Genomic DNA, 25,689 nt, shown 5'->3' with positions numbered 1-25,689 from the left:
GAATATTATGCGCCGATACTGGTTCAATCGTGGCTCCGAGGACAAGAGGAGATGGGGGGTTGGAAGCTGGAAGCTGGCAGTGGAGGTGGAGTGGAGGATGATCCGCGCCTCTTAGTCACTCACGGGATCTCCAACAAACCCCAAGGTCCAAGATTGCTGACACGATTGCTGACACTTGTCCCTCTACACACAACTGTCGCATTATTTGACCCTGGGGTTATTAAACCCTTCTGCTAACTGCGATATTTCTCGATCCATCCCATGATGAATATGTGTCATAATCTGATCACTTGCGACAGACCATTATGGCTTTGACACTTGCATGTACGTCACATCGTCTCAATTGGGATACAGTGTACTGGAGCTCAAAGGTCTGAGGTCTAGCCAAACAGTCCGTTCAGAGAGACTTTGCCATCCTATTTTTCGATGGGGATTTTTGAATTTCCACTAATTTGGGAACTGTCTTTTTTTCATTATCCAAGCAACATTTTTTATCATTGAACTCGTGGATTCTGAAGTCTGTCTCGGTTTCAAATTTATAGAACCCTACTGTTCTCTTCATCATCGGCTAATCTATAGGAATTATGGAATCAATAGCAGCCCTGCGATATTGTGTGGCATACTCAGGGGAACTATCTGTCATCTATTTGACCCAGGGGAGGCCCAGCTTGTGCATCTCGACGGCCAGTTGGAACAGATAGTCCAGACTCTCGCACTGAGTCTTTGCCTTGGCAACATTGTCGCCCCAGACATAGCTATGAGAACAGTCAGCGGGTTCAACTCATCACAAACAGCAATGTAACAATTGCAGAGTCGTCCTTACATTCCGTGTCGCCGAACAAGCACCGCGTAGGTGTCCGGGTACTTCTTCATGGCCGCCTCCAGACCGCTGGTCAAGTTCTCCTCAAAGGCAGTGTTCTCAATGATTGGGATGCTGAGAGTGTCATAGTATCCCAACATGCCCTTGCCCTTTCCACGGGGAATGCCCTTGATCTGCTCGATGGTGCTGATCTCAAAGCAAGCATCGGGACCCTTCTCACGCTCCACCAACAGGGTCACCAGGACGGCCCATTGGGAGTGGGTATGGATACAGCAGCCAGCACCGTTCTCGAAGGCTGTCAGGAACAGCGGCGTGCAGGCTGACGGGTTCAGCTTGAGGGGGCGGCGAATATAGCTGCGCTCTTCGGCGGGGTACTTCTTGGTGGGCCATTGAAGGACGAAGATGTTCTCGGACTTGATCAGTTCCTTCTGGACGCCAGAAGGAGCAATGAAGATGTGATCACCATGGCGAATGGAGGTCTACTTCTCGTCAGCGGACATAGCACTTTGCGCTGCCCCGCACCTGCGCAAAGGAGAGACTTACACCTCCACCAGTGCCAGTGACCCACCCCCAGTTGTAGAATTTGCGGCAAAGCTCCGGAATGAGGTTCGCCGGGTGCTCGGGGTCCTCGGACTGTACCAGGTGGTCGTTGTTGGTGGTGACCGCGACGGCCTGTTCTTCGGTGGAGGCCATGGTGGGCTGGTGAGGACTTCAGTCGGCGCTTTATAATGGAGAGTATGTAGTTAGGGCCAGCGGGCGAGGAATGAGGTAATCATTGGGTTCACCGAGATTTTGCGACCGATTCTCACTTACTTTGGGACCGTAGAAGCGTCTGTCTAGTGGTTGTCAGTAGGAAATAGTGCTGGTGTAACAATCGCGATCCGATGAAGCCAATAAATCTTTCCGAGCGGGGTGGAATCTGCAGCTCCGCGCCGTTCGGAGTCCACCCCATCAAATCACCTAATTGCGCTACGGCAACACGAATGCTGCGCAACTGTAAAGCTGACCGAATTGAATTGGTTGAGAAAGATGTTGGTTATTGATGTAGTATCTGCTCAATTCCATTAAAATTATCCCTGGAATAAATACAATGATGCAGGATCTGGTTGAATAGCAATACTTAGCAAGGGAGTTGAACTTGGAGTGTATAGTATGGTTCCTCATCCAGTTAGCGTTTTCCCTCACATCGAAGGAGATCGAAGGGGTCGCGGTACCTCACGGCCACGCTAGTCCCGATTAGGGCAGCTGCCATGAAGAGGCCACCTGGACCTTCGCCAGTCCGCGTCGCTTGTATATAACCTCCGCTTCTTTCCTCTTCTTAAGGCTGTTCTTTTTCCCCCCACTCCCCTGTCTTTCTCCCCTCAGGTGCTGTGCGCTTCCCTCCTTTCGTCCTCTGTTCTTCATCATGCGCTTCAATACCGCCGTCACGGCTCTGGCCACCTCGGCCACTCTTATGGGCTATGCTCATGCCGAGGAAGTGGAAGCTGTGCCTGATGCCACCTCTGCCATTGAGAAGCCCACCTTCACTGTATGTTCAAGACCCACTTTGCAATTGAACCTTCTTTGACCGTTCTAACTCCTCTATCTAGCCTACTTCTCTCAAGGCTCCCTTCCTGGAGCAGTTCACCGACGACTGGGAGTCCCGGTGGAAGCTCTCGCACGCGAAGAAGGACGACCCCAAGTCCGACGAGGACTGGGCCTTCGTTGGCGAGTGGGCTGTTGAGGAGCCCTCCGTCTTCAAGGGAATTGAGGGCGACAAGGGTCTGGTTGTGAAGAACGCCGCCGCCCACCACGCCATCTCGGCCAAGTTCCCCAAGAAGATTGACAACAAGGGTAAGACCTTGGTTGTCCAGTATGAGGTTAAGCCCCAGAACTCCCTGGTCTGCGGTGGTGCCTACCTCAAGCTCCTTCAGGAGAACAAGAAGCTCCACCAGGAGGAGTTCTCCAACGCGACTCCTTACGTGATCATGTTTGGTCCCGACAAGTGCGGTGCCACCAACAAGGTATGTGTCAACCTTCCGAAACATCCAATTGAACGTCAGGGCTGACCAGCGTTTTTTCACTGTTCAGGTTCACTTCATCTTCCGTCACAAGAACCCCAAGACCGGCGAGTACGAGGAGAAGCACCTCAAGACTCCCCCCGTCGCCCGTACCTCCAAGGTCACCTCCCTCTACACTCTGATCGTCAAGCCCGATCAGACCTTCGAGATCCTCATCAACGGCGAGTCTGCCAAGGCCGGCAGCCTCCTGGAGGACTTCACCCCCCCTGTCAACCCCGAGAAGGAGATTGACGACCCCAAGGACAAGAAGCCCGCCGACTGGGTTGACGAGGTCCAGATTCCCGACCCCGAGGCCACCAAGCCTGCCGACTGGGATGAGGAGGCTCCCTTCGAGATCGCTGATGAGGAGGCTGAGAAGCCTGCCGACTGGCTGGATGACGAGCCCACTAGCGTTCCTGACCCCGAGGCCGAGAAGCCCGAGGACTGGGATGATGAGGAGGATGGTGATTGGCTCGCTCCCACCGTTCCCAACCCTAAGTGCGCCGAGGTCTCTGGCTGCGGCGAGTGGACTCGCCCCATGATCAAGAACCCCGAGTACAAGGGCAAGTGGTCCGCTCCTATGATCGACAACCCTGCCTACAAGGGTCCCTGGGCCCCGCGCAAGATTGCCAACCCCGGCTACTACGAGGACAAGACCCCCTCTAACCTTGAGCCTATGGGCGCTGTAAGTTTTCCCCGTTACCTCCAGCATTTGCTGTGACAGCACCTGATGCTAATGATTTCCGCAGATTGGTTTCGAGATCTGGACCATGCAGAACGACATCCTGTTCGACAACATCTATATCGGTCACTCCATCGAGGAGGCTGAGGCGCTCCGCAAGGAGACGTTCGATGTCAAGCTCCCCATTGAGGAGGCCGAGGAGGAGGCCAGCAAGCCCAAGCCCGAGACTCCTTCTGCCCCTGGTACCACTGTCACCTTCAAGGAGGACCCCGTCACTTTCGTCCGCCAGAAGGTCGACTACTTCGTTGGCCTCGCCAAGGAGGACCCCGTCAACGCCGTCAAGACCGTTCCCGAAGTTGCTGGCGGTCTCGTTGCCCTTCTGTTGACCTCTATCCTGATCATCGTTGGCGCCATTGGCTCCAGCACACCTGCCCCTGCCCAGAAGAAGGGCAAGGCCCCCGCCGCTGGCTCCAAGGAGAAGACTGGCGAGGCCACCAGCTCCTCTGCCGACACTGGCAAGAGCGGTGCCACCAAGCGCGCCACTCGCTCCTCTGCGGAGTAAATGGCGAGAAGACCAAAGGTCGAAAGAAAGCATTATCCGATAAACTCACACAATTGCTCGCATCGTCGTCTTTATCTTGTTTCTCTGCGTTGTTTTCCTTATTCCCCCAAATTATCAACCTGTGTGCTATTGGCATGTGTAGTACTAGTACTTCTTAGGTAGTGTGAGATCCACTCCAAAAATCCAGACTTCAGTATACTTCCACCTTCTTTCTTTCTTTTCTTTTTCTCGAACACGAAACCTTCCAATGACCTGAATCGTTGCTTGGTAGATATTGGGTAGGCTAATTTATTCCTCATCGCCACGTCAGCTAATTGGTCTTGGCGGGTCATACTTTTAGATCTACAAACACCATTGTATACACAATTCTAAACTGTTTACGGAGGGTAGACCCCACGTTGTGCTTAGATCGGGTAGGTGGATGATATTTTGGATGAAATGGGCGGCCTTTTCCTCGGAACACCCTGCCTGAAGAGGAGATGTGAGGGGCGGGCAGCCTCGGCGATGGGAGACTATCACTGTGGGACATGATTGGTTCATTTCGCCGAGTATAGCTTATCTCTCCCCGGCTCGACTCCGCTTGTACGGGGAAGCATCCGATTAAAAGGCGGTAGGGCGACTTGCGGTTGACCTCGGGCCTGGGGTAACCAGCTCTGGGATTCATTAATAAAGTAGCCACCCTTCTTATACTTCCCTTTCGCCACGTAACACTGCATCCTTGACCTACGTCTTCTTTCACCTCCCCTTTTCCTTTAAAGTCCCCCCTTCTCCTTTCCTTTTCGTCTCTTCAATTCATCATGGCCGCCCGTCGGTCTTTGACCCGAACCATCCCCGCTCTCCGCTCCGCTCCCCGCACGCCTCTCGTCGCCAGGGCTGCCTCCAGTGCCCGGTCTCTGACCACCATTTCCACACCAATTGCCCGTCTATCTTCTCAACATTCCGTTTCTACTCCCGGAGCCATGTCTGCTGCTCGTCGATTGCACGCCACTGCGAAGCAGTTCACCCCCGCAACCACCTCGGCTGCCAGCACCGCTACTGAGTACCCGACGGACCACCAGCCGATTGCCAACCCCATCGACACAGCCAACTTCATTGACAACGAATTCGTTACATCCCAGGCCACAACTTGGATTGACCTCCATGACCCTGCCACTAACAACCTCGTGACCCGTGTGCCCCAGAGCACCGATGAGGAGCTCAAGGCCGCCGTCCGGTCCGCCGAGAAGGCGTTCCCTGCCTGGAAGGCAACCAGCATCATGGCCAAGCAGCAGATTCTCTTCAAGTTCACCAACTTGATCCGTGAGAACTGGGACCGACTGGCCGCTTCCATCACTCTGGAGCAGGGCAAGACCTTTGCCGATGCCAGGGGTGATGTTCTCCGTGGTCTGCAAGTTGCCGAGACCGCCTGCGGTATCACTACCCAGATGACTGGTGAGGTACTCGAGGTGGCCAAGGATATGGAGACCCGCAGCTATCGTGAGCCTCTGGGTGTTGTCGCTGCTATCTGCCCCTTCAGTAAGTATTCCGAGTCTCGTTATCACTGTTTTCCTATCAGACCCACTAACTATTGATAAGACTTCCCCGCTATGATTCCCTTGTGGTGCATCCCTATCGCCACCGTTACTGGTAACTGCTTGGTGATGAAGCCTTCCGAGCGTGACCCCGGTGCTGCTATGATCCTGGCCGAGCTAGCCCGGGAAGCCGGTTTCCCTCCCGGTGTCATCAACATCGTTCACGGTGCTGCCCGTACTGTCGACTTCATCCTCGATGAGCCCGCCATCAAGGCTATCAGCTTCGTTGGTAGCAATCGTGCTGGCGAGTACATCTTCACCCGTGGCTCCGCCAACGGCAAGCGTGTCCAGGCCAACCTGGGGGCTAAGAACCACGCCGCCGTCCTGCCCGACTGCAACAAGAACCACACTATTAACGCTATTGTCGGTGCCGCCTTCGGTGCTGCCGGCCAGCGCTGCATGGCTCTGAGCACTGCTGTCATGGTTGGCGAGACCAAGGAGTGGCTCCCTGAGATCGCTGAGCGTGCTAAGGCTCTCAAGGTGGACGGTGGATTCGAGGAGGGTGCCGATCTCGGCCCTGTCATCAGCCCCGAGAGCAAGAAGCGCATCGAGGATCTCATTGCCAGTGCTGAGGCTGAGGGTGCGACTATCCTCCTTGATGGCCGTAACTACAAGCCTGCCAAGTATCCCAACGGCAACTTTGTAAGACCACCCTCCCTTTCCCTTCCTCAAGCAATAATTCCTAATACTAATACTACGTTGAATTAGGTCGGCCCCACCATTATCACCAACGTATCCCCTGATATGAAGTGCTACAAGGAAGAAATCTTCGGACCCGTCCTCGTCTGCCTAAACGTCGAAACCCTCGACGACGCCATCAACATGATCAACGCCAACGAATACGGCAACGGTGCCGCCATCTTCACCCGCTCTGGCTCCACCGCCTCCCGCTTCCAGAAGGACATCGAGGCCGGCCAGCTGGGTATCAACGTCCCCATCCCCGTCCCACTGCCCATGTTCTCCTTCACCGGTAACAAGAAGAGTATCGCCGGCGGCGGTGCCAACACCTTCTACGGCAAGCCCGGTCTGCAATTCTATACCCAGCAGAAGACTGTGACCAGCTACTGGAAAGCTGAGGATGCTGTCAGCACTAAGGCGAGTGTTGTGATGCCTACGCACTCGTAGGCGTTGGTTATATTATATCATAAAATTGCTTTCGTTTTTTTCTTTTGAGTTTTCGATTTATTACTTCATGATCATGTACCCTTAACGCATCATTTGGGCTCTTTAAAGGATTGAAGATTGGCCTATGGGCTTTGGCTTTGCCAGCAATGAAAGTTACTCTCACCCCATACCGGGGTGTTTGTCTTTAAACCTGTTTTCTAACTTCCGAGCAATAAAGACCCACCAAGGATGGCCCATTAGCATCATCAGGAGTAGGCTATAGGAGGCTCTTGGGGGTTTGTCCCTATCAACCAATCTCCTTGGTGCCGAGATCCGGGAACCCTCTCACCCCTGTCAAAGTCTTAGCACACACTTTGACCAATGTAAGGCATTGAAAAGCCTAACTAATCACGTTCATGCTATGTATTACATTTTGTGATGGATGTTACTTTCACAAAATTATACAGGAACAGCAACTGTGTTGTTCTACCTATGCGAAACTATGCAGCAACAATTGGGTCTCACGAAGCCCGTGCAATAATGATATCATCTCAATTCATTCCAACCCTTTACTTCCAACTCTTTACTCGGGCTTGGGTCCCTCAAACTTGTAGACCAGACGAGACAACTCGACCTGGCTACCCTTGGTCACGGCAACACGGCGGGTGTGGCGGCGCTGACCGTCAACAACCTCGAAGCCCCAGATCTGAAAAAGTAAAAAAGTGGGGATTAGCATACTCGTTACCCGCAATATCACATGCAAAGTCATCACATGTAAACAGCATGACGGAATCAGGGGAATTAGAGCCCCTCCGAAGAGTGTTGATAAACGTACCTGCTCAGCAGTCCAACCCTTCTGCTCATTCACAACAAAGCTCTGCATCCAGAGACCCTCACCCTCACCAAACTCGGCACCCTCCTCATCAACGACGAAACCCTCAGTAGCAGCGCCGTCGAGAAGGACCTCACCACGCAGGAAGCGCTGAACCTTGGCATCTTTCTCGGCATCGCCAACCTTGGTCTGGAAGTCGACCGCGGGCCGGACCTTGCCGTCATCGGCCTTGGAGCCGCGGAGGAAGCGAGACTTGCCTCGCAGGGTGCCGAAGATGTTGTCGACGTGCTCGCGCTCTTGCCAGTCAAGCTGGCGAGCCTCCTTGCTGCCTGTGATGCCGCCGGTGATGACCTGGTCGACGTCGATGTGGTAGACTTGCGGGTTTGTGGAGTCTGCGTACTCGCTCACATGCAGGGTGACGGTGGCATAGGGGAGGGCCTTGCGGAGGAACCAGCTCATGCCTTGCTGTGGATGAGGTTAGCGAGTGTTTTCAATGGTTTAATTGGGTTGTGGCTGTTAGAAAATGCGACCCTGGTGCTTGTACGACCACGGACACATGTAAGGGAAGGGGGAGGGATATGTTAGGTTCATACCAGAGCCAGGAGGGGATCAGCAGGGTCGGAAAGGGTAGAGTCCTGTTACACGGGTCGATTGTTAGTTCGCGGGGTTCAATTTCGCTTGTAGGTGATGTTTTCTCTTTCAAACGGAGACATACCATCACCCATGAACCATTGAGGTTCTTGATCGTGGTATCGGCGGGAGCAGCCATTTTGATGTGGTAGAACTAAGAATGCGGGGAGGTGGGGGATAAGACGGTGTAGATGATATCGGGTTGATCACAACGCTGCGAACTGAGGATCGGAGTGCGAGGAAAAATTGAAACTGTTGGAGACCACAAGGGAGAATGTCAGAGACTATATAGGTGACAGCTGAACAAGTCCCCTATTAGATACGCTTCGCTAGAAGTTGGTGGCTGGCGTCGCATGTGTTCCTTCCGAGGCTGACACGTGCCGGGAGGCTTGCGAGCTGAATCAGCGGAACCCACTTTGGGAACTTTGGGAAGGAACGATGATGTCGGGCGGGTCTTGGTTTCTGGTTTCTGGGGCCTGGATGCCTGAGTGCCTTAGACTGTCCTGTGCCAAGACTGTCCAACCCCGAGCGGGTATAGTTCCCCGAAAGGTGAAGCTCATTGTTGACAGTCTCTCACTTCCCCCCACTTCCAAATCACCATGGCATTCAACAAGAAGTACGCCGGTCTACCTGACCTAGTAAGTCTGTAATTCAATCTCTGTTCGCAATCACTACTGACCTGCCTTTCAGGACCTGGCCCCGGACATTTACGAAACCCCTGACCTGACCGACGAAGCCTCCACCGTCCCCGTGAGTCCCAGCATTCCCTGCTAGGATCGCCGCATGGGCCCAGACTTACAATTGTATCTACTCTTCCAGGCTACAACTCTTCGCACAGACTCCGATCACGATGACGCCGGTTTCAACTCCGACATTGACCGCGAGGGCGTCAATGCCGACCAGGCGCGTCTGCATTTCATGGGCGCTGCGGTCGACGCGCGCGATGCCAATTTCTCCGATAGCATTTCCTCGAAGCGCCAAGCATACCGCAGCAAAGACAAGAGCAACAGAAGGCGACGGAGACGTGAGGACGGCACTGAGGAGGTGGGCGACCTGAGTGATAGCGAGGACGAGTCGGTCGAGCGGCGGCTGGCACGCCTCCGGCGCGAGGTTGAGGATTTAAAACTGGAAATGGAAACTCGGTCTAGCTCTGGACAAAACCAAGCGCCAGAGGCCGGCGTGTGCGAGGCCGCGTCTGCAGCTGACAAGTCGGGGGATAACACGCTAGGGGATGGCGTTGCAGAGTTAAGCCGGGCGTTGGACAATTTGCATGGCTCGTCGCGTGGCGGTCAAGCTGCATCATATTCAGCAGCGACGGCACTCACACACAAGATCAACACCGGGTCCCAGAGTTTCTCGGTGCCTGGCACAGACTCCCAAAAGCAACAGGCCCCGGCTGGAGAGTCAGCATCAACCGCCGTTACACCCGTACCAGCTCAGACTGCTGCCCCATCTGCGGGGCTCCTTTCTCATGCAGCTGCGTTTGAAGGACGCCTAGCTCTCCTCGAAGCTTCGATGGGCATCTCGAGCTCTTCAAACCCATTCGTTGGCGATGGCATCAGTGAACCTGCGTTGCAGCCAGTGCTTCCTGCGCTGGAACTGATGGCCTCCCGCCTCTCAACGCTTAACGGTCTACTCGCGGGCGCAAACCCTGCCTCCGGCGGTTCCAGTGCTACCCCTGGACTAACCACTCTACATTTAGAATCGTTATCCACGCGAGTCCGCAAGTTGACCACCGATGCCGAGGCGCTCGCCTCTGCCCGCAAGCGTGCAGCTGACGCCGCCAAGGCTGCTCAGGCTGCAAGAATTGCTACAGGCTCTGATGCGGACGTGCCCTCGGCCGAAGGCTCTTTTATGGACGATGAACAGATCGCCAAAATCCAAGCCCTCTACGCCACCCTCCCAACCATTCAGTCCCTACATCCTCTGCTACCGAGTGTATTGGAACGCCTTCGCTCACTACGCGCTTGTCACGCCGGTGCCGCTCACGCCGCTGAATCCCTCAACGAGCTTGAGAAACGGCACGCTGAAATGGCCTCTGAAATCGAGCAATGGCGTGAGGGTCTCACAGCTGTCGAGGAGAAAATGAAACAAGGCGAGGCAGCCCTACGCTCGAATGTTGAGACCGTTGAGCCCTGGGTGCGAGATCTGGAGTCTCGGATGGCCCGTCTGGGAGGCCCTCCTGGCGGCCTGTGAGGTGGTCATGAGGTCTGGTTTTGTTTATTTGTCTGCTCCTGGTAAGGGTAGAGATCTATCGTGATGCATAATACCCTGTTGCATTTGTTTTCTTTGGCTCTAAGCGCCTGGTGCCTTGTTTGGAGTCGAGATAGGCTTGACTGTTGATAATTCCCATTAAAATAGTGGCTACATAGTCTATTTACCACTGAGTGTTGAATGAAGTTTGAACATAATAGCAAGGAACCTTGATTGTGGAAGGTAAACCCAGAACTTTAAAGATATGTAGCGTTCAACGAGCAGGAAGGTCGCCTCCATTACTTGGGCTTTCTTGCTGATGCACAAGAAAGTATAGGTACTAGGTAATACCTTCCAGGCTCGACTTGGAGCAAGTGGCTGCCCTATATTACCTCAGCAAGATGTTTGGATGCTGCTTTATCTCAAGCTATAGGAGGAACCAGTCAGTATTTTCTCCTTTTTCGTTTGTAGTTCGCATTTAAGACTTACCTCTAGCGGCTTCCCCCGCAAAATAGCACCCAAGAAACATGGATACCCCATACTTTCCGCCCAAAAGAACCGATGCAGCTCTTGACCCATCGGGCACTCTGGACTAAAAAGCACTTTCTCCAATTCGTCCCGAACAACTGACCACCCTTGGCTGTTATCCAAGCCAAGACTGCGCATGAGAAACCCGGCATGATTTTGGATGAGAGTTCGATGAGCTCGTTTCCACAGAGCTTCGAGACTGGCGGCTCTTGTTTCGGATATTTGGGCTAGTCGTTTGTCCACGGCAATTCCTTGGTCTTGGAGGGTTTGAACGTGTATCTTGACTCCGTTCATGTCTCGGATGGCGAAACCAACGACGGAATTAGCGCGTTTGTCAACTCGGACTAGGACATTTTGGCTGTGGGTTTCGAGGACGACGCCACGGCCTAGGAGGGGGATGACTAGCTGGAATAGGAGGCCTATATACCTATGAGAGCGAGAAGGGTGTGTCAGCTTGAGCCGTTCCATGTTGATATATTTCGGGGACCATTCACAAACCTCCGAAGCCAGGAGCATTTATCCTCCAAACCATCCAAATCAAAAAGCCTCTCCGCATACGTCCTAGTTTCCCCAGCAGGACGATGATAAAGTGCCGCTGCAATTATCAACGATTGACCCTCCTTCAAAGCACGCGGCTCCAAATCCTCGCGGAGAATGCAGCACACCGTTCGCGCCGCTTGCACGTCCATATTGACACCCGTGATCGTCGCAGTCTCTCGATTAACCCAGAGATTCGGGTGGGCAAGACGCTCGATTAGCTCAGTCATGTATGTAGCTTGATACGCTTGCCAAGGCTTGACGTTTCGAATGGCTCCGGTAATCTGGAATGGCAGGGACATTTTCAGGTGGTGATCAGAACCGAAGTGCGGTTTGATGGAGACAGAGCGTGCTGAGGCCTGGCCATCGGCGATGCCTTGGAAAGACTGGATCAAAGTGGCTTCTGGCAAGCGAGAAAGGACGAGTGGGAGATTGGCTGTAAAGCAGGGAATTATCGTTTCTCCTTCGATTGGCGGGGGAAGACCTAGTTTTTCCAGTAGAGGCTGCAATGTTGGTGTAAAGGGACCCGTGGTCTCAAGTTGTGCATCTGGAACAGAGATGAAGGATATATCTGGTGTGATCAAGTCGCCTGCACTCGCTGCTAATAGCGATGACTCCGGGTACAGGCATCGATGAAGCTAATAATATCAGTATCCTGATCTCTCAAAGCCACAAGAAAGAGGAGAAACTTACGGGATGTTCAGGATGTCCAAAAATGACAGTTCTTTCCCACTCAATTGCAGCACTGTTGAGGTCACAGGGGATTTGCTGATGGTGAAATTGAAGCCATTTTTCTGGATAAGCAATCTTAGTAAACTTGGAATTGAACGTATATAGCATTGGATATTCTCACCCTGGTTTTCAGCGGAATTTTGTAGCATCTGTTTTGTAGACTCCAGAAGTGGAATATTTGGTATGGATTCGGGAATCCATTCATGAATCGCTTGGAGGATATTTGACGGATTTGCCTCGAGCAATGTATTTCCCTTGTTGCTTTCCAATTTCACAGGCAGCTCAAGCTGTTCTGGCGCAATTGGACAGCAAATCCTTCCAGCTTCATCGACCAGAGTATCCGAGCTGACGCCAACTAGAAGCTCGGAAATGGATGACGATTTACCATCGTTTGCTAAAGATCGTAGGCAAAGGGTCCTTTGCTTTGAGGATTCGACTCTCTGGAGGGCAAGATCAACCAGGCCCTCATTGATCAGGCATGCCAACAGCCTGCGGGTAGTCTCAAACTCGGCGTGCTCTGTATATTGTGTTCTAGTCATGGCTGAAAATTATAGGACTGTCCTGGATCTGGATCAACAGAATCACGAACTATCAGAATATACCAGGTTAGCGAACACGCTGTCAAGAGCGGACATCTGGCAGATATTCTGGGTGCTTAATGTACATACAGTAAAGGTGCATGCAAACAGTGTCTCAATAGTTCCGCTAGCTATGCAAGAAATCAATTAAACGTGATGGCTCTTGACGCGATCAGGGTCCGATCTGCATCCCACAAAAGCAATTCAAGTGGCGGTGAGTTCCCAAGCAAGGTATGAGCTGTCAGATCTTTTAAAAGGCATGTTTCGTTGTTACCGAGGATATCCGACATCGTGCAGCATACCAAGACAGCGGGTCAGAAAAAGCAAGGGTTGATATTGCAGATTCTGACCCACGTTTACACTTCAGACGCCAGATCTGCAGTTGTTGAGATTTGGCGTCTAGGAAATTTCAGCTCAACAAAACCTCGCCTTTACAAGTATCGTTAGCGCTGATCAATGCAGCCTCTTGAGACGTTTTACACTAAGGCGACCACTCGCCATCATTCTACGTGTCATCTGTCCATTTTTATACCATTGCTTACAATACAGTGTATTTCATGGAAACAGGCCAGAAAATCTGGCTATGTAGAGCGTGGATCAAAAATTCGATAGCCCAGGAAAGGGAGCTCTGCCAACCTAAAACGCTCAAATTCTTAGGCGCCGCATAGGTTTGAACACCTGACAAAGTTTTGAACCATCTTGAAACGATATAGAGAAATTTATAATTTTCGAGCCACTAAGAAGAACGATCTAAAACATATTTTGAACTGCCACTTGACACAAGTTTTCTATCAGCTCAGATGGAAAGGCTTCCAAGTGAGACATCAGGGGAGCTGGCAAGTTTACAGACACCAGTGACCAGTCTTTCAGCAAGTGATTGAGCCATAGCGCTGTTCATCATCGTAGTAGATGTAAGCACCTGGATATCCAACCTCTCCTTGCCCGTAATACAACGGAATAGAACTTGGTGAGACAAGGTGATGTAAGCGGTCTTTTTGAAGGTTGTACAGCGTAGACCGTCCAGCGAGAGGGGTGGAGGACCCTCGTCAGGGCGAAGATGGTTCACCATACAGCCCAACTTGGTTTCCGGATGCCAATCAGTGCAGTTGGCAACTATATCTGACAGATCGCAGTAGGCGTGTCTTGTAATATTGGCATATTGAGACTGGAGGGAGTGACAGAGTTCTCTGAAGGTCATGGTCTGTGGCTGGACGTGGGCACGCAGCGGGTTGATATTGATGCATGGTCCCAATGTTGTCTCTATTCCTGGGAAGCCAAGTGTGCGCGTATCCATGACTGTCCCAAAGATAACATCTTCTTTCTGGACTAGCTCTGAAAGAAGAAGACTGATTGTCGCGTTGATCAATGTGGGTACGGTGAGATCACGCAGCGAAAGTGGAAGGGGGCCCGAGGCTGGCGCAATAATCCTGGCTTCAAAAGACGACTCGCCTCCATTGAGCGTGGACGGGTCGAGAAAAGTCATAGAGGCGCCTCGGAAATTCTCTCGCCAGAATTCAAAGGCCTTGTGAGATGGTCCCATAGAGCGAGCGTAAAGATAACGACTGAATGGCGTCGCTGTCTGAAGGAATGGTTCACTTTCGACACTGTCGTACGCCGTAGAGACATCCCGGAAGAGAATGGGAGATGTGTTGCCATCATATTGAGCATGAGACACCCGTACGAGTAGAGCATGCCTTTGAGAGCTCTCGGAGATTAGCGTGAAGCTAACAATCGGTCGCCTTGAAATGGGACCCGTCTCAGCAATGATCCTCTCGACTGCGAGCGGACAGGCAGTTTCCAAATGAGTGTCAGCCATATACCGATCAAATGGCGGATCAAAGGACTTTGTCACCAGCTGCAAGAAGCGAGAGCCATTTTTGATAAAGACAGTACGGAGAATGTCATGTCTTGAGACTACTGCCCTACAGGCAGCCTGCAGTCGACCGACATCAATCTCACCCTGCAATATGCAAGTGTAGCAACTGACAGTCCACTGGGTCAGGAAGAAGTTCTGTGCCTCTGTCGTTGGAAGAATGTCGATGATCTCGCCATAGTTACTCGCCACAACTTGTGATGATGTCTCTACATCAACAAGGGAGAATGGTTTGGTACTCATGGCCGTGTGGCATATTTTCGGTCTTTTCGTGATGATGTCCAGTAAATCACCCAGCTTCGTAAACTCCATCATGTCTGCAACTGACAGATCAATGCCCTCTGAACGAGCTTGGGTGGCCACTCGAATAGCCATAATCGAGTCTCCTCCAAGGCCGAGGAAGCTGTCGTTGCACCTGATAGAAGAACTTTTAATCCCAAGTGCCGATGCCCATAGTCCTAATAGAATGTGACCGACTGGTTCCTTCAGTCTTTCCGAAAGAGGTCCAGATGTAGTAGAGCTTTGAAGTGGAGACATAAGTTCTTCGATTGTCAAAGATCCGCCAATCTGCCGCAATTTTTCTCGATGTGTTTTCCCCGTTGCCGTCATTGGGATTTCTTCGACAGGGTAATAGACTCTTGGAATCATATACTCAGGAAGATTCTGAGACAACCCCTTGTTCAATTCAGAGGCCAAGAACGGTATATTTGCCTGCAGACTCCCGCTCGGGGCACCACTCGGTGCAAGAAACCCCACTAACAAGCCGGTTTCACGTCCGAGGGGTTTGAGGAATTCCACGACTGTCTTGACCTCATTGTCAGGGGGTAGGCACTTCTGAATCCAGTGCTCGATTTCGCCAAGGTCCACTCTCTGGCCCCGAATCTTGACCTGCGCATCTTTGCGACCTCGAAATAGAATGCTGCCGTCGCTATCATATTGTACCAGGTCCCCGGTTTTGTAAAGACGCAAATCTGATTGTCCACTGCGAAATAGCGGAAGCCAGCTGGTTGTAGACAGAAACGAAGACTTCGTCTCTGTGGGACGATTGATATAGCCCTTTCCCACGCTAGGACTCTCAATCACTAGCTCACCAACTGCTCCAATGGGAGCTAGGCGGTTGTGATCTGCGGGATCAACGATCCATAGCACACTGCCAGAGCCCTTACCGATATTTGCAGGGCAGGTCTTTATTGTGCAGTTGGTCTGTAGGGAACTGATGGTTGTCGCCTCAGAGGGTCCGTAGGCATTGATCAGCTGGAGACTGCCGGCCCATTCAACAATCATACTGGAGGTCATGGGCTCTCCACAGGAGACCATATGTCGGAGAGAAGGAATAGCTGATGGCTCCAGCAGTTTAGCCACCGAAGGTGTGATGCTGACCCAGTTCACCTCCTTTTGATTGATGAAAGCGGCGAGGTCATTCGAGCGCTGCGACTCTGACGGAATGCAAATGCAACCCCCAAAGAGCAAGGTATATAAGATATCACGATTGGCAACATCGAAGACAAAACTTGCAAATTGCAGTATTCGCGTTTCGCATGATAGTGAGAGTTCAGGCCCATTAGCCATTGCCCGCTGAAAAAACCCGCCATGTTCGATGACGACTCCTTTTGGTCTCCCTGTTGAGCCCGACGTGAATACAGCATACACTGGGTCTTCGACTTTGACTGCTGGGAGTGTAATGTCCGTCTTTGTGGGCATATCTTGAACCACCGTCTCGACCACTATAGCTTGCGGGGCTAGCTCCGTGGCTTTGGAGAGCTGTGCAGGAGAGCAAAGCATCACTTGTGCATTGACATCCTCGCAGATGGATGCTTTGCGAGCATGAGGAGAATCCGGGTCAACAAAGACGTATGCTGCACCACTGCGAAGAGTTCCCAATACCGCCACGATAGCCCACTTGGACTTTTCAAAACATAAAGGTATAATCGTCCCCGGAGGCAGATCCAGTGCCCGTAAATGTACTGCCAGACTGGTAGAAAGCCCATACAAGACTTGGTAGGTTAAGTCCCCATCCCAGGCGCTGACAGCAAGGCGATCTGGGTAGTTCACGCAATTTTCAACAATAGCATCGTGAACGCAAGTTCTGGGCGAGGGAGGAATGGCTAGGTTCCAGCGATGAAGACAGGCCTTTTCGCTCTCCGTAATCAAGTCCAGTTCACCTAGGTATGCGTGGGGTCTTTTGATCACCTGTGGTAGGATATGGCGGAGCGTTCTCGCCATGCTTTCGGTCTGGTTCCATTCCGAGAATAGTCTCCTCGTCGTGTCAGCCAAGATTGAGGTTGATAACCCCCCAGCCTCTACCTGGACCAGCATTTGAAAATTCTGACACGGTCAGTTGAATCACAAGTGTGTATCAGGAGTTGATGACTGTACCTTCGTAGCATCCTCTTTCTGCGACAGAGCTTTCAGGTCCAGGAGCGAGGGTATTCCAGGCTCCGCACTCTGTACAATGACTGTATCCATTTGTTCAAGTCCGGATTCTTGACAAATTGATATTTCCCGTTGGCATTGGGATACTGGCAAATTCTGGTCTATCGTCAAAGTACAGGTATTCAGTTTGTTCTTGGAACTATGGTTTGACGTATCAAGGTAGACAAGTCCAAATCGCACACGATCAGTTGGCTCGAAGGCATTGATCACAATACCCCAAGCGATCTGAACAGCCGTTGAAAACTCGCGAGCATCTTCATTGCAGCGAGAATATGGAAGGCCCGGTGAAAGGGGTTCCTGGCTTCGATGCAGCTCGACAAGCGCCATGGTCGTCACGATACAGAAGGATGTCCTCAATGAACGTTCCAACCATAAAATCTTTCCAAGTACAAGGCCTCGTCTCTGAAGTAAGTAGCGGGATTATTCGCGTCAATTCTCAATTTGAATTAAATTTTATTTTCCTAACACCTTGTTTCTCAATGTTTTGTTTCGCCATTACAGTACATTGAAAAATAGAAAAAGAAAGCATAACATTTCTGTCCACGCAGTACTTTGTGTGGAGCCTACTATTTACATGCAGTACAGACGGCCACCGCTAGGCGCCACAGTACTCTCAGCCACCATAAGCAACACGATCGGCGAAAATCGACTTGATGTAAGGGGCAGCACACCGTGCGGAAATCGACACTTATTGGTGGGTACGGCTCGGTCCGCGGACCCTCGATCTGTTCAGCTAGGATAGGCTTGTCCTACGTAGAAGATTGACGAGTTATGATCGATCTATCATATTGAACTACTCATGGAGAGAGATACACCGCCAATGTAGCACGTAATGGGTTCTTCTTCTTTTTTTTCTTGTTGGATGTTGAGATGTCTTGGCTCGAGCAATTGAATGTGCATCCATTCCAACCTTAAAATCGCCATCGACGATCTTAGCCTCACTATTTATTTCCCAGCTGCCGAACACGAAGTCCCCACTGCGATCTCACTGCAACCCTGCCCAATCCCACGCCTTCACAGGGCGATCCTTACCAGCCTGAAGTTTCGAACATACCTGTACGCGATCCACTGCTGCGCTGTCCCCAAAGAACTTGGTGGCGGTCTGTTTCCGCTGGATCTTGTACGACACAGTTCTCGGCAGCACCTCGTCATCGTCCAGTACCCGCAGTTTGGTCGGCAGGGTGTATGCAGGCAGTGACTGGGAAAGGTCACTGCGCAGCTTATCCAAAGACATCTTGGCCATTCCCTGCCGCAGCCTGATGACGGCGCCGATTTGGTTCGCGCAAGCCCGGTCGGGAACTGCAACAACCGCAGCCTCCACAACATCAGGCAGCGCTGTTACTGCGTTCTCGACATCCAAAATTGGAACCCGATATGCATACACCTGTACAACTGTTGCCAAGTCAATAAAATTGCGTCAAAATGATCACAATGATGCCACTTACAGTCTGTTGAGACACGTCCGTCAAAAATGAACTCGTCACCATCCATATGTGCCACGTCTCCGGTCCGGTAGAACCCATCATCGGTGAATGCGGCCCGAGTCGCTTCGGGATTGTTCAAATAACTGCGGTAGAACGGTTGGTTGACTATGTAACAAACCAAAGGCCTCATAGGGGGTAAACCTACCATAACATGATCCGAGGACTTTTGACCAAAATTTCTCCCTTGTCACCTTCGGAAAGTTTCATTTCGACACCGGGAATCGGTTTGCCTATCGATGACGGCTGTCAAGCCATAAGTCACATGTTAGATTCAGTGTCAATTGGTCGTGTTTCGATAAAATACCTTTGCGGTGGCAACGTTGAGTAATGCACTCATCAATCCACCTGCTTCGGTGGCAGAATACCCCATTTGAAGCGGTTGTCCAAGCAAGTTATGCCAAAATTCCAGCAAAACAGGCGCTGGCATTGCCGATCCGGCCCTCAATCCTCGAATCACCCTGACACCTTGCAAGTATGGCTCAAGTTCAGCATCTGATAGCAGCCGAAGGTGGTCTTCATAGTATTGCTTCAGTTGCGAGAACATCATTGGGCCCCATGTAACCCGAGTAACGCGCTGTTGACGCAGAAGTTCCCAGTAGTCTGCAGGAGGAGAGCCTGGCGGTAGAATTTCAATGCCGTGCCCGCTGAGAAGTAGCGGAAACAAACCGACATATCCACCGATCCAATGTGCTGGTCGGTCGCATAGCTTGATCAGGCGGTTCTCTGGGGAGCATGGTTGGCGAGGGTATAAGGAGCATCGAGGTAGCACGGCACCCTTAGGGGGTCCAGTAGTTCCGGATGTGAAGACGACTAGCCCAGGGCGATTTGGTGGGAGGTTGATATTGTCATCCAGATGCATGGCATTGATGGAGTTTTTGTATCGGCTCCTGAATGTCACAGGTAGACTGAGTATAGGTTCATGCGAGACTGTATATCGATATGCCTTAATTTTGAGCGCAACTTCCCGCTGACCCGATCCTACGATCAACAGGCGAGATTCGCACTGCTCGAAGAAATGATCGGCCTCATCCGATAGAATTGCCTTTGCTATACCGAAGGAATGTGTCAGATAGAACATTTATAACTCCATTGGGCAACTTACGCATCGGCATAATAGCTCCTCCAACCGAGAGAATCACAAGACAACCAACGACAAACTCGTACGAAGTAGGCACCAACAGACCTATCCATGGTGAGCCCTTCAAAATTCCTTGATTGTCGAAGATCTCACGAGGCCAAGCATCGTATATCGCCTTGCGCGTGGCGACAATATCCCCGATCAATTGATTGTATGTGGCAGACACGCCATTTGTCGGATCATTCACTGCAATTGCATTCCCTGGAAACCGCTCTGTACAAGAGAGAAGGCTACTGAAGAATTTGTCGTTTGGAAAGACTTCTTCAAGCGGTCTTTCAGAGGGTTGGGTAGATTCCTCGATAGCCATGGCTGATAGTCGAGAGTGCAATAGCCTGAATTCGTCAAGATTGATTGTCTAGGCAGTCCCAGTGGCTGAACGAGGAATATGGATTAATAGGTGTACTTGGTTGGGATATGCAAGATCTTGCTGTATTCAATCGGCTTCACCTTTGGATCAACATTGACGATCAACAGCTCAGTCAGCCCCTGGCGTTGTTACACCGCATCACCACCCCCACCGTCATGCATCGTAAACTAAAAAACGATAGTAAGTGACTGCCATGCATATGCATGCAGTTCTATACGAGGTGAATAATCTGGATCCACATACTCCGTACGGCCATGAATATTGGACAGCCCACTCCACGGATCGACGAGGACACTTTTTTGACACTAGCCAAGTCTCTAATCAACTCTCTGTGGCCTGTTGTGATCGATATATGCTTACTTTGGCATAGCATTGAGTGCTGTCCCCAAGCAGTTCCTTCGTATTTGGCATCTCAGTGCGTCATGGCGGCAAGCTCAATCCCTACTGTCGACTATTCTCTGTCTACCTCGCCGGTGACCAGGCCCCAATTCCTCTCACAGCTTCGCGATGCGCTCGTCAAAGTAGGCTTCTTCTACCTCAAAAACCATCCGATTTCGAAATTTCAACAGAAGGATCTCTTGGCTCAGGCGCGCGAACTGTTCCAGCTCTCGCCGGAAAAGAAACGGGAGATTGGTATGACCAGGAGTAAACATTTCGTCGGTTACGTTGGTCTAGATGATGGCCTAACGTTGACGAAGAAAGATCACCGAGAGTCGTATACGGTACGCCCACCTCAGGCTTGTTTACATGTCGTTCCTCGCTCACCATTGCAGTAGCTTGGGTATGAATCCCCTGCACCTCATCCCGATGAACCCGTTTACCGCAACCTGCGCGGCCCCAATCCTGTACGTACTGCTTGGATCCTCTGGTTCGGGAAATTTCCATAGTTTAATTGACCACATGTCTACTCAGTGGCCCGACAGTTCAGCCTTGCCTGGATTCAGGTCTACCACGGAAACATATATGATCGAGATGAAGAGATTGGCAGATGACTTCAACGTTTTGGTCGCCGAGGCACTGGATATGAAACCCACAGCATTGGCTCATTTATTCGATGGCACGCCATTTGACAGACTGATGCTGGCTAAATATCCCCTGCCCGATGAAGACCAGGAGATACAGGGTAAAGGGAAGCATAAGGATGCTAGCTTCTTGACTTTCCTTCTTCCTGGCACTTCACACGGTGGCTTGGAGGCACTGAGCCAGACCAATGATTGGATTCCGGTTCCTCCGGTTCCTGGAGCGCTGATCGTGAATGTGGGTATGCAATTAGAGGCGTTGACTGATGGCGTGTGTTATGCCGCTTTCCACAGAGTTCTGATCCGGCGAGAGGATTTTGTTGATAGCGATGGCCATGACCTAGGCCCCAGGTTCTCATTCCCCTTGTTCCACACAATTAGTCTGGACGCGAACCAGTCCGAACCGCTGGAGATGTCCCCGCACATTTGTGTCATGGCTAGAGACGATATGGCAAGACGGAATGCGCGGGTCAGTCTACGGCGATTGTTTCAAGCGGGATGTGCCGGATATGGGGTCTTTGGGACCCGCCTCAAGGTGTATCCAAAGGTTACGCAGCGCTGGTGGCCGCAGTATCTCGATTTTCTCACCCCTGACAAGGTTCCACAGCTCACAGCAGCTCTGTGTTCAGGGTCGTCTAATCCCTAAGAATTCTACCGTTGGCGTTGAGTTTAACTTAAATATTTAGCGCCAGATCTGGCAAGAGGTTTCTTGAATCGCATTATACAGCTTTTGGGATTGGTAGACGGCCATGAAATTGGTTTCACAGAGTAAGCTTGCCTTCGGTACGCGGCGTTATGGTAATGGAAGCCGTTAACCGTAACTAATCTTCTCTTATGCGCTTGAGAACCTTGATCTTTGGTCTCATCTTCAGCTCCACCCACCATCCACGCAGGACAAGCTTCCTCACGGAATCTCTAACCTCGGCGTAGAGATTATATAGAGACTCGCCAGCCACCATTGACAGAATGCGTCGCTCGGCAAGACCCGCCGCAGGCGTCCCCGGTCTCAGGATAGAGATACCAGCAAAGCCATCAATGACTTCAGCTGTTTTCCAATGCGAAGAGGGCAGTGCATGGAGCAATTGAGTCTCATCAGCATCCTTGACTTCAGGGTCTGTAGAAGCCTCGACGACAACGTAGTCGAATTGATCCCAGAACTCCCCTGTAGACTTCAGGTCTTCGTCTTCCGTTTTGTCATAGCGCCAGCCCTGTTCAAAGGGTTGCTGTAGGAATCTTGTTACTCCCGTCTGGCAGGCGAGGTTCCCAAGATAGACGGATGCCCCGTCGCTGGACAATGACTGCTGATCGTGATACTTGTGAAGTGCATTCAAGGCCTGGGCACCTGGGTAGTTGGCCGCAGACGCAGGCAAAAGCACAAGGTTCGACAAAAGGAACGACACGGCGGTGGAGAGAATCAGCAGACGCGACGCGATACGTGCAAAGACCGATCGGTCTCGCCGATTCCAGAGGTATCCCGCTCCCAAGGCAGCCGTGGCTGTGAGAACAGGAACGATGTAGATGATAAAGCGCCATTCTTTATGAGGCTGAAGGCTGTACAGCGTCACAAAACAGATGGACGGCACGAGCAGCGGGAGGATCGGTCGGCGAAGGGCGGGGTTGCGTAGAGCAACAGGAATAGCGATGAGATAGGCCAGCGGGTTCAGCAGAAGTCGAGGAAGCGCATTCACAAAATAGAATGAGAAAGGCTCCGTTCCCCAAGCCGAAGACTGGCCCTCAATAACATTGAAGAGGAATGCGTTCAACTCCGGCCAAACAGGTTCCTTCCAGAACATACTATCAATGCCGAAAGTGGCAATGAGCCCAGTGAGAAGCCCCACGACACCTGCTACGACGATATCTGCGAAGATACGCATGCCGTGATTCGCAAGGAGGAATACCCCTGTAAAAGCGACCAGAATTGCCAGCTCTGCGCGGAAGATGACACCCGCTATTGTGAGTAGGCACAAGGGCAACTTCACGCCAACACGGAGACCCGGTCGCGACGTCTGGTCCGGCAAGAGATATCGCATAGCGATTGTAGTCATTCCAAAGGCAAACATGTTTGATAGCAGCCTTGATGCATAGTAGATCAGGTGGAATTGACTGCCCTGGAGCAGAAGGTACCACACGGCTACAGTCTGGCCAAAGCTATTCCTCAAGCCCTGGGCGAAAATACCCAATGCTGCGGCATTGTACAAGCCCAGGATAGCTCGAGCTACAAATAATAGAGGTCAGCTTAGTTCATCAAACCAAAAATAAAATAAAATTTAAAACGTTATAGCAGTAGCATAGCTCCATACCCAGAATTTGCCGGTTAACTCCCGCCCACGCGGCAGTCACTGACGGCGACAAGCCAGCAAGAAAAGTTGCCCCAACGGCAGTCCTAGGGACGGCGCCAGGAAACTCGAAATGATCGTAATTACTGCGATCGATGTCATCGCCATACGGAAATCCGTGTGCGAGGATGTCATGGGTAGCTTGGACATGGAACGACTCCTCGACCTTGGTATACGGAGCGACGAAGAGGTGCAGCAAGATTAAACCCGCCAGCAAAAACACAAGTCCAACCCATGCTGTAACAACGTTAGCTATCTGACTCTTATTATGGTCATTCAGAAATTAATGGCGCAGACTGACTGTGTCTCATGGTGGCTGCATTGGCAAGGGCGATTGCTAGAGGGTCTTGGGGGCCATGTCGCTGGGCGCGTCATAAATAAGTTGGGCGTGGCCACAAAATTACTTTTCCCAATGTTTTTGGCCACGCTCAGCTCTCCAAAGCCAACGTGGTCAGAAAATGTACACATTTCTTATCCTTAGTACATTGTTGTTATGCAAATAATCTTTAATATTTATAAATTCTTCCTATGCACTAGTATCTATAGTTATTCTTGTAACAATCACACAGTACGACTATTTTTTATGTCTTTTTACATGTCTTTTATATATCTTTCTACCCAATTTCAAATACTGCTTAGCCACATAACTCTTTTATATCTACGCTCTTCGATTCAATTTCTTAGTCGCTCGTAATTACCTATCAATCAATGACGAGTCATTATCATATGTATCCACAGCGAAACAGAACAATTGATTTCAAAAGAATAGACTATATACAGCGTTACAGCAGGGGCAGAAAGCCTATACTTACATGCCCACTGTAACAAAGATCTTTCTTACAGGTCTCTGACCGGTATATTCCTGCAAAGAGGATGTTACCTTATTTTCCTTGCTCTCCTAGCTAGATATAAGGCCTTCTGTTCTCCAACTAGATTGTGTTTTTCTTTTTCCTCTTCCTTCCCCAAGAAAGAAAGAACGCCGGATTTATCTTCCTTATCATCCTGTCCTCATTAATTCCTCTAAATCCTGTGCGCAAAGAGTTGCTAGCTGATTGTGGCCGCAATTTCCTCAGTATATATAGAGGCTTTTTCATTCAACCTACCTAAAAGTCAAGATTCCGGCTTCTTTGCACCACTCAGCAAGCAACCGATGGCGCCTCCAAATGAGAACCTCGCATCAAAATCGCCTTGTCGCAAATGGCGTACCCATCAGTGAATTCTCCCAACAATACCGGTGCCATCCGGATATCGCACTAGAATCGCCTTTCGCCTTCGAGGAGAACCATATGGCTCGCCACCGAACTGCCCATGATACTGTTCGTGCTCGATTCATTCGGGGAAGTGGAACAACGATTCTTGAGGTATAAGAGCAACGCCTTTGTGATTTGACCTGGAACAAACTCTCATTCTAACCTAGCTCACCCGGAAGTTGCAGTCGCACTCATCCGGTACCTCCTTAAGTGCTACTTAGCATATATAAAAGGAAGACTGCGGCCGATGACATTGCGGTCGTCGTTCCGTACGAAACTCAACGGGCCAAAGTGGCTAATATACCCACTGTCCTCCACACTCTGCATACCGCTCTTCCGGTAGATCGTGTCCACTGTACGACTTTACAAAGTTTATGTCTATTTACCACTGTCTATGTTTGAGAAGGAGTGGAGTTGAATCAAAGAGGGAGACCTAAAATAATCATGCGATCAATTGAAATTTGCTTAGTGAAATTCAGAAAGGAACCGTTTGAAAGAGTTCTTTAAAAGATTTTTGGAAAGAGGTGTCGAAAGAGGTGTCGAAAGAGGTGTCGAAAGAGGTGTCGAAAGAGGTGTCGAAAGAGGTGTCGAAAGAGGTGTCGAAAGAGGTGTCGAAAGAGGTGTCGAAAGAGGTGTCGAAAGAGGTGTCGAAAGAGGTGTCGAAAGACCTGTAGAAAGACGTGCTAGAAATGGATAGAGATAGTCACCTTGTTAGATACTCAGCAGCATATCCAGTAAGAACCACCCACAAAGATCAAAAGCACAATTACATTGAAATACTAACAAAAAGACAACCAATCCATCCAACTTCTAACCACGTCGACCCGCAGAGTTGGCCGTGTCCAGAAAAAGTGGACAACACAGCATTTAAAACCACGCCCGCCTGGAAAACTACCTGTTATTGGGTGTGGACATTTGGACTTGCCGCCCGCACTTGGAGTTGTCACCCATATCAACCGGGGACATCTTCACCTCCGTCAC

General features: G+C 51.0%; 11 protein-coding genes across 11 annotated transcripts; 5 read left to right on the top strand and 6 right to left on the bottom strand.

Annotated features, from left to right (window-relative positions):
- Window positions 1–643: 643 nt before the first annotated feature.
- On the bottom strand, window positions 644–1,513 carry mde1 (methylthioribulose 1-phosphate dehydratase MDE1; the record flags this gene model as incomplete). Its single annotated transcript, XM_057148226.1, has 3 exons — window positions 644–755; window positions 824–1,299; window positions 1,364–1,513. 3 exons carry the CDS (start codon window positions 1,511–1,513, stop codon window positions 644–646), a joined length of 738 nt encoding a protein of 245 aa, XP_057011880.1.
- A 712-nt stretch (window positions 1,514–2,225) lies between these two features.
- Window positions 2,226–4,103, top strand: clxA (calnexin; the record flags this gene model as incomplete). The annotated part of the gene is made up of 4 exons (XM_057148225.1): window positions 2,226–2,348; window positions 2,410–2,823; window positions 2,891–3,544; window positions 3,609–4,103. The coding sequence occupies 4 exons, from the start codon at window positions 2,226–2,228 to the stop codon at window positions 4,101–4,103; spliced, it is 1,686 nt and encodes a 561-aa protein (XP_057011879.1).
- Window positions 4,104–4,900: 797 nt separating this feature from the next.
- On the top strand, window positions 4,901–6,945 carry N7473_002284 (CoA-acylating methylmalonate-semialdehyde dehydrogenase; the record flags this gene model as incomplete). The annotated part of the gene is made up of 3 exons (XM_057148224.1): window positions 4,901–5,618; window positions 5,679–6,316; window positions 6,383–6,945. The coding sequence occupies 3 exons, from the start codon at window positions 4,901–4,903 to the stop codon at window positions 6,797–6,799; spliced, it is 1,773 nt and encodes a 590-aa protein (XP_057011878.1). The 3' UTR covers window positions 6,800–6,945.
- Window positions 6,946–7,248: 303 nt separating this feature from the next.
- N7473_002283 (uncharacterized protein) lies at window positions 7,249–8,637 on the bottom strand. Its single transcript, XM_057148223.1, has 4 exons — window positions 8,326–8,637; window positions 8,204–8,245; window positions 7,614–8,075; window positions 7,249–7,484 (listed from the first exon to the last, which is right to left on the bottom strand). Exons 1-4 carry the CDS (start codon window positions 8,377–8,379, stop codon window positions 7,362–7,364), a joined length of 681 nt encoding a protein of 226 aa, XP_057011877.1. The 5' UTR covers window positions 8,380–8,637; the 3' UTR covers window positions 7,249–7,361.
- A 202-nt stretch (window positions 8,638–8,839) lies between these two features.
- On the top strand, window positions 8,840–10,436 carry N7473_002282 (uncharacterized protein; the record flags this gene model as incomplete). Its single annotated transcript, XM_057148222.1, has 3 exons — window positions 8,840–8,878; window positions 8,931–8,990; window positions 9,060–10,436. The coding sequence occupies 3 exons, from the start codon at window positions 8,840–8,842 to the stop codon at window positions 10,434–10,436; spliced, it is 1,476 nt and encodes a 491-aa protein (XP_057011876.1).
- A 385-nt stretch (window positions 10,437–10,821) lies between these two features.
- On the bottom strand, window positions 10,822–12,769 carry N7473_002281 (uncharacterized protein; the record flags this gene model as incomplete). Its single annotated transcript, XM_057148221.1, has 5 exons — window positions 10,822–10,860; window positions 10,923–11,388; window positions 11,460–12,136; window positions 12,192–12,292; window positions 12,352–12,769. 5 exons carry the CDS (start codon window positions 12,767–12,769, stop codon window positions 10,822–10,824), a joined length of 1,701 nt encoding a protein of 566 aa, XP_057011875.1.
- Window positions 12,770–13,604: 835 nt separating this feature from the next.
- Window positions 13,605–17,441, bottom strand: N7473_002280 (non-ribosomal peptide synthetase; the record flags this gene model as incomplete). The annotated part of the gene is made up of 2 exons (XM_057148220.1): window positions 13,605–17,006; window positions 17,058–17,441. The coding sequence occupies 2 exons, from the start codon at window positions 17,439–17,441 to the stop codon at window positions 13,605–13,607; spliced, it is 3,786 nt and encodes a 1,261-aa protein (XP_057011874.1).
- A 658-nt stretch (window positions 17,442–18,099) lies between these two features.
- N7473_002279 (class I adenylate-forming enzyme family protein) lies at window positions 18,100–20,043 on the bottom strand (the record flags this gene model as incomplete). The annotated part of the gene is made up of 5 exons (XM_057148219.1): window positions 18,100–18,506; window positions 18,560–18,681; window positions 18,744–18,841; window positions 18,903–19,645; window positions 19,701–20,043. The coding sequence occupies 5 exons, from the start codon at window positions 20,041–20,043 to the stop codon at window positions 18,100–18,102; spliced, it is 1,713 nt and encodes a 570-aa protein (XP_057011873.1).
- Window positions 20,044–20,525: 482 nt separating this feature from the next.
- Window positions 20,526–21,768, top strand: N7473_002278 (isopenicillin N synthase family dioxygenase; the record flags this gene model as incomplete). Its single annotated transcript, XM_057148218.1, has 3 exons — window positions 20,526–20,825; window positions 20,880–20,948; window positions 21,016–21,768. The coding sequence occupies 3 exons, from the start codon at window positions 20,526–20,528 to the stop codon at window positions 21,766–21,768; spliced, it is 1,122 nt and encodes a 373-aa protein (XP_057011872.1).
- Window positions 21,769–21,943: 175 nt separating this feature from the next.
- N7473_002277 (dolichyl-P-Man:Man(7)GlcNAc(2)-PP-dolichol alpha-1,6-mannosyltransferase) lies at window positions 21,944–23,769 on the bottom strand (the record flags this gene model as incomplete). Its single annotated transcript, XM_057148217.1, has 3 exons — window positions 21,944–23,337; window positions 23,423–23,695; window positions 23,760–23,769. The coding sequence occupies 3 exons, from the start codon at window positions 23,767–23,769 to the stop codon at window positions 21,944–21,946; spliced, it is 1,677 nt and encodes a 558-aa protein (XP_057011871.1).
- An 852-nt stretch (window positions 23,770–24,621) lies between these two features.
- N7473_002276 (uncharacterized protein) lies at window positions 24,622–24,825 on the top strand (the record flags this gene model as incomplete). Its single annotated transcript, XM_057148216.1, has 1 exon — window positions 24,622–24,825. One exon carries the CDS (start codon window positions 24,622–24,624, stop codon window positions 24,823–24,825), a length of 204 nt encoding a protein of 67 aa, XP_057011870.1.
- Between the last annotated feature and the right edge of the window lie 864 nt (window positions 24,826–25,689).

This window comes from Penicillium subrubescens (assembly GCF_028828155.1).
Source record: "Penicillium subrubescens strain IBT 31985 chromosome Unknown utg000002l_segment0_segment0, whole genome shotgun sequence".
In the NCBI taxonomy this organism is placed as follows: domain Eukaryota; kingdom Fungi; phylum Ascomycota; class Eurotiomycetes; order Eurotiales; family Aspergillaceae; genus Penicillium; species Penicillium subrubescens.
The sequence above is the reverse complement of the archived record's forward strand: the minus strand, read 5'-3'. Positions and strand labels throughout refer to the sequence as shown.

Coding starts and splice junctions, on each gene's coding strand:
- N7473_002283 (XM_057148223.1), bottom strand. CDS start 8,379: ATGGCTGCTCCCGCCGATACCACGATCAAGAACCTCAATGGTTCATGG. Junction 8,076..8,203: donor CTGATCCCCTCCTGGCTCTG/GTATGAACCTAA, acceptor CCTCATCCACAG/CAAGGCATGAGCTGGTTCCT. Junction 7,485..7,613: donor AGGGTTGGACTGCTGAGCAG/GTACGTTTATCA, acceptor TTACTTTTTCAG/ATCTGGGGCTTCGAGGTTGT.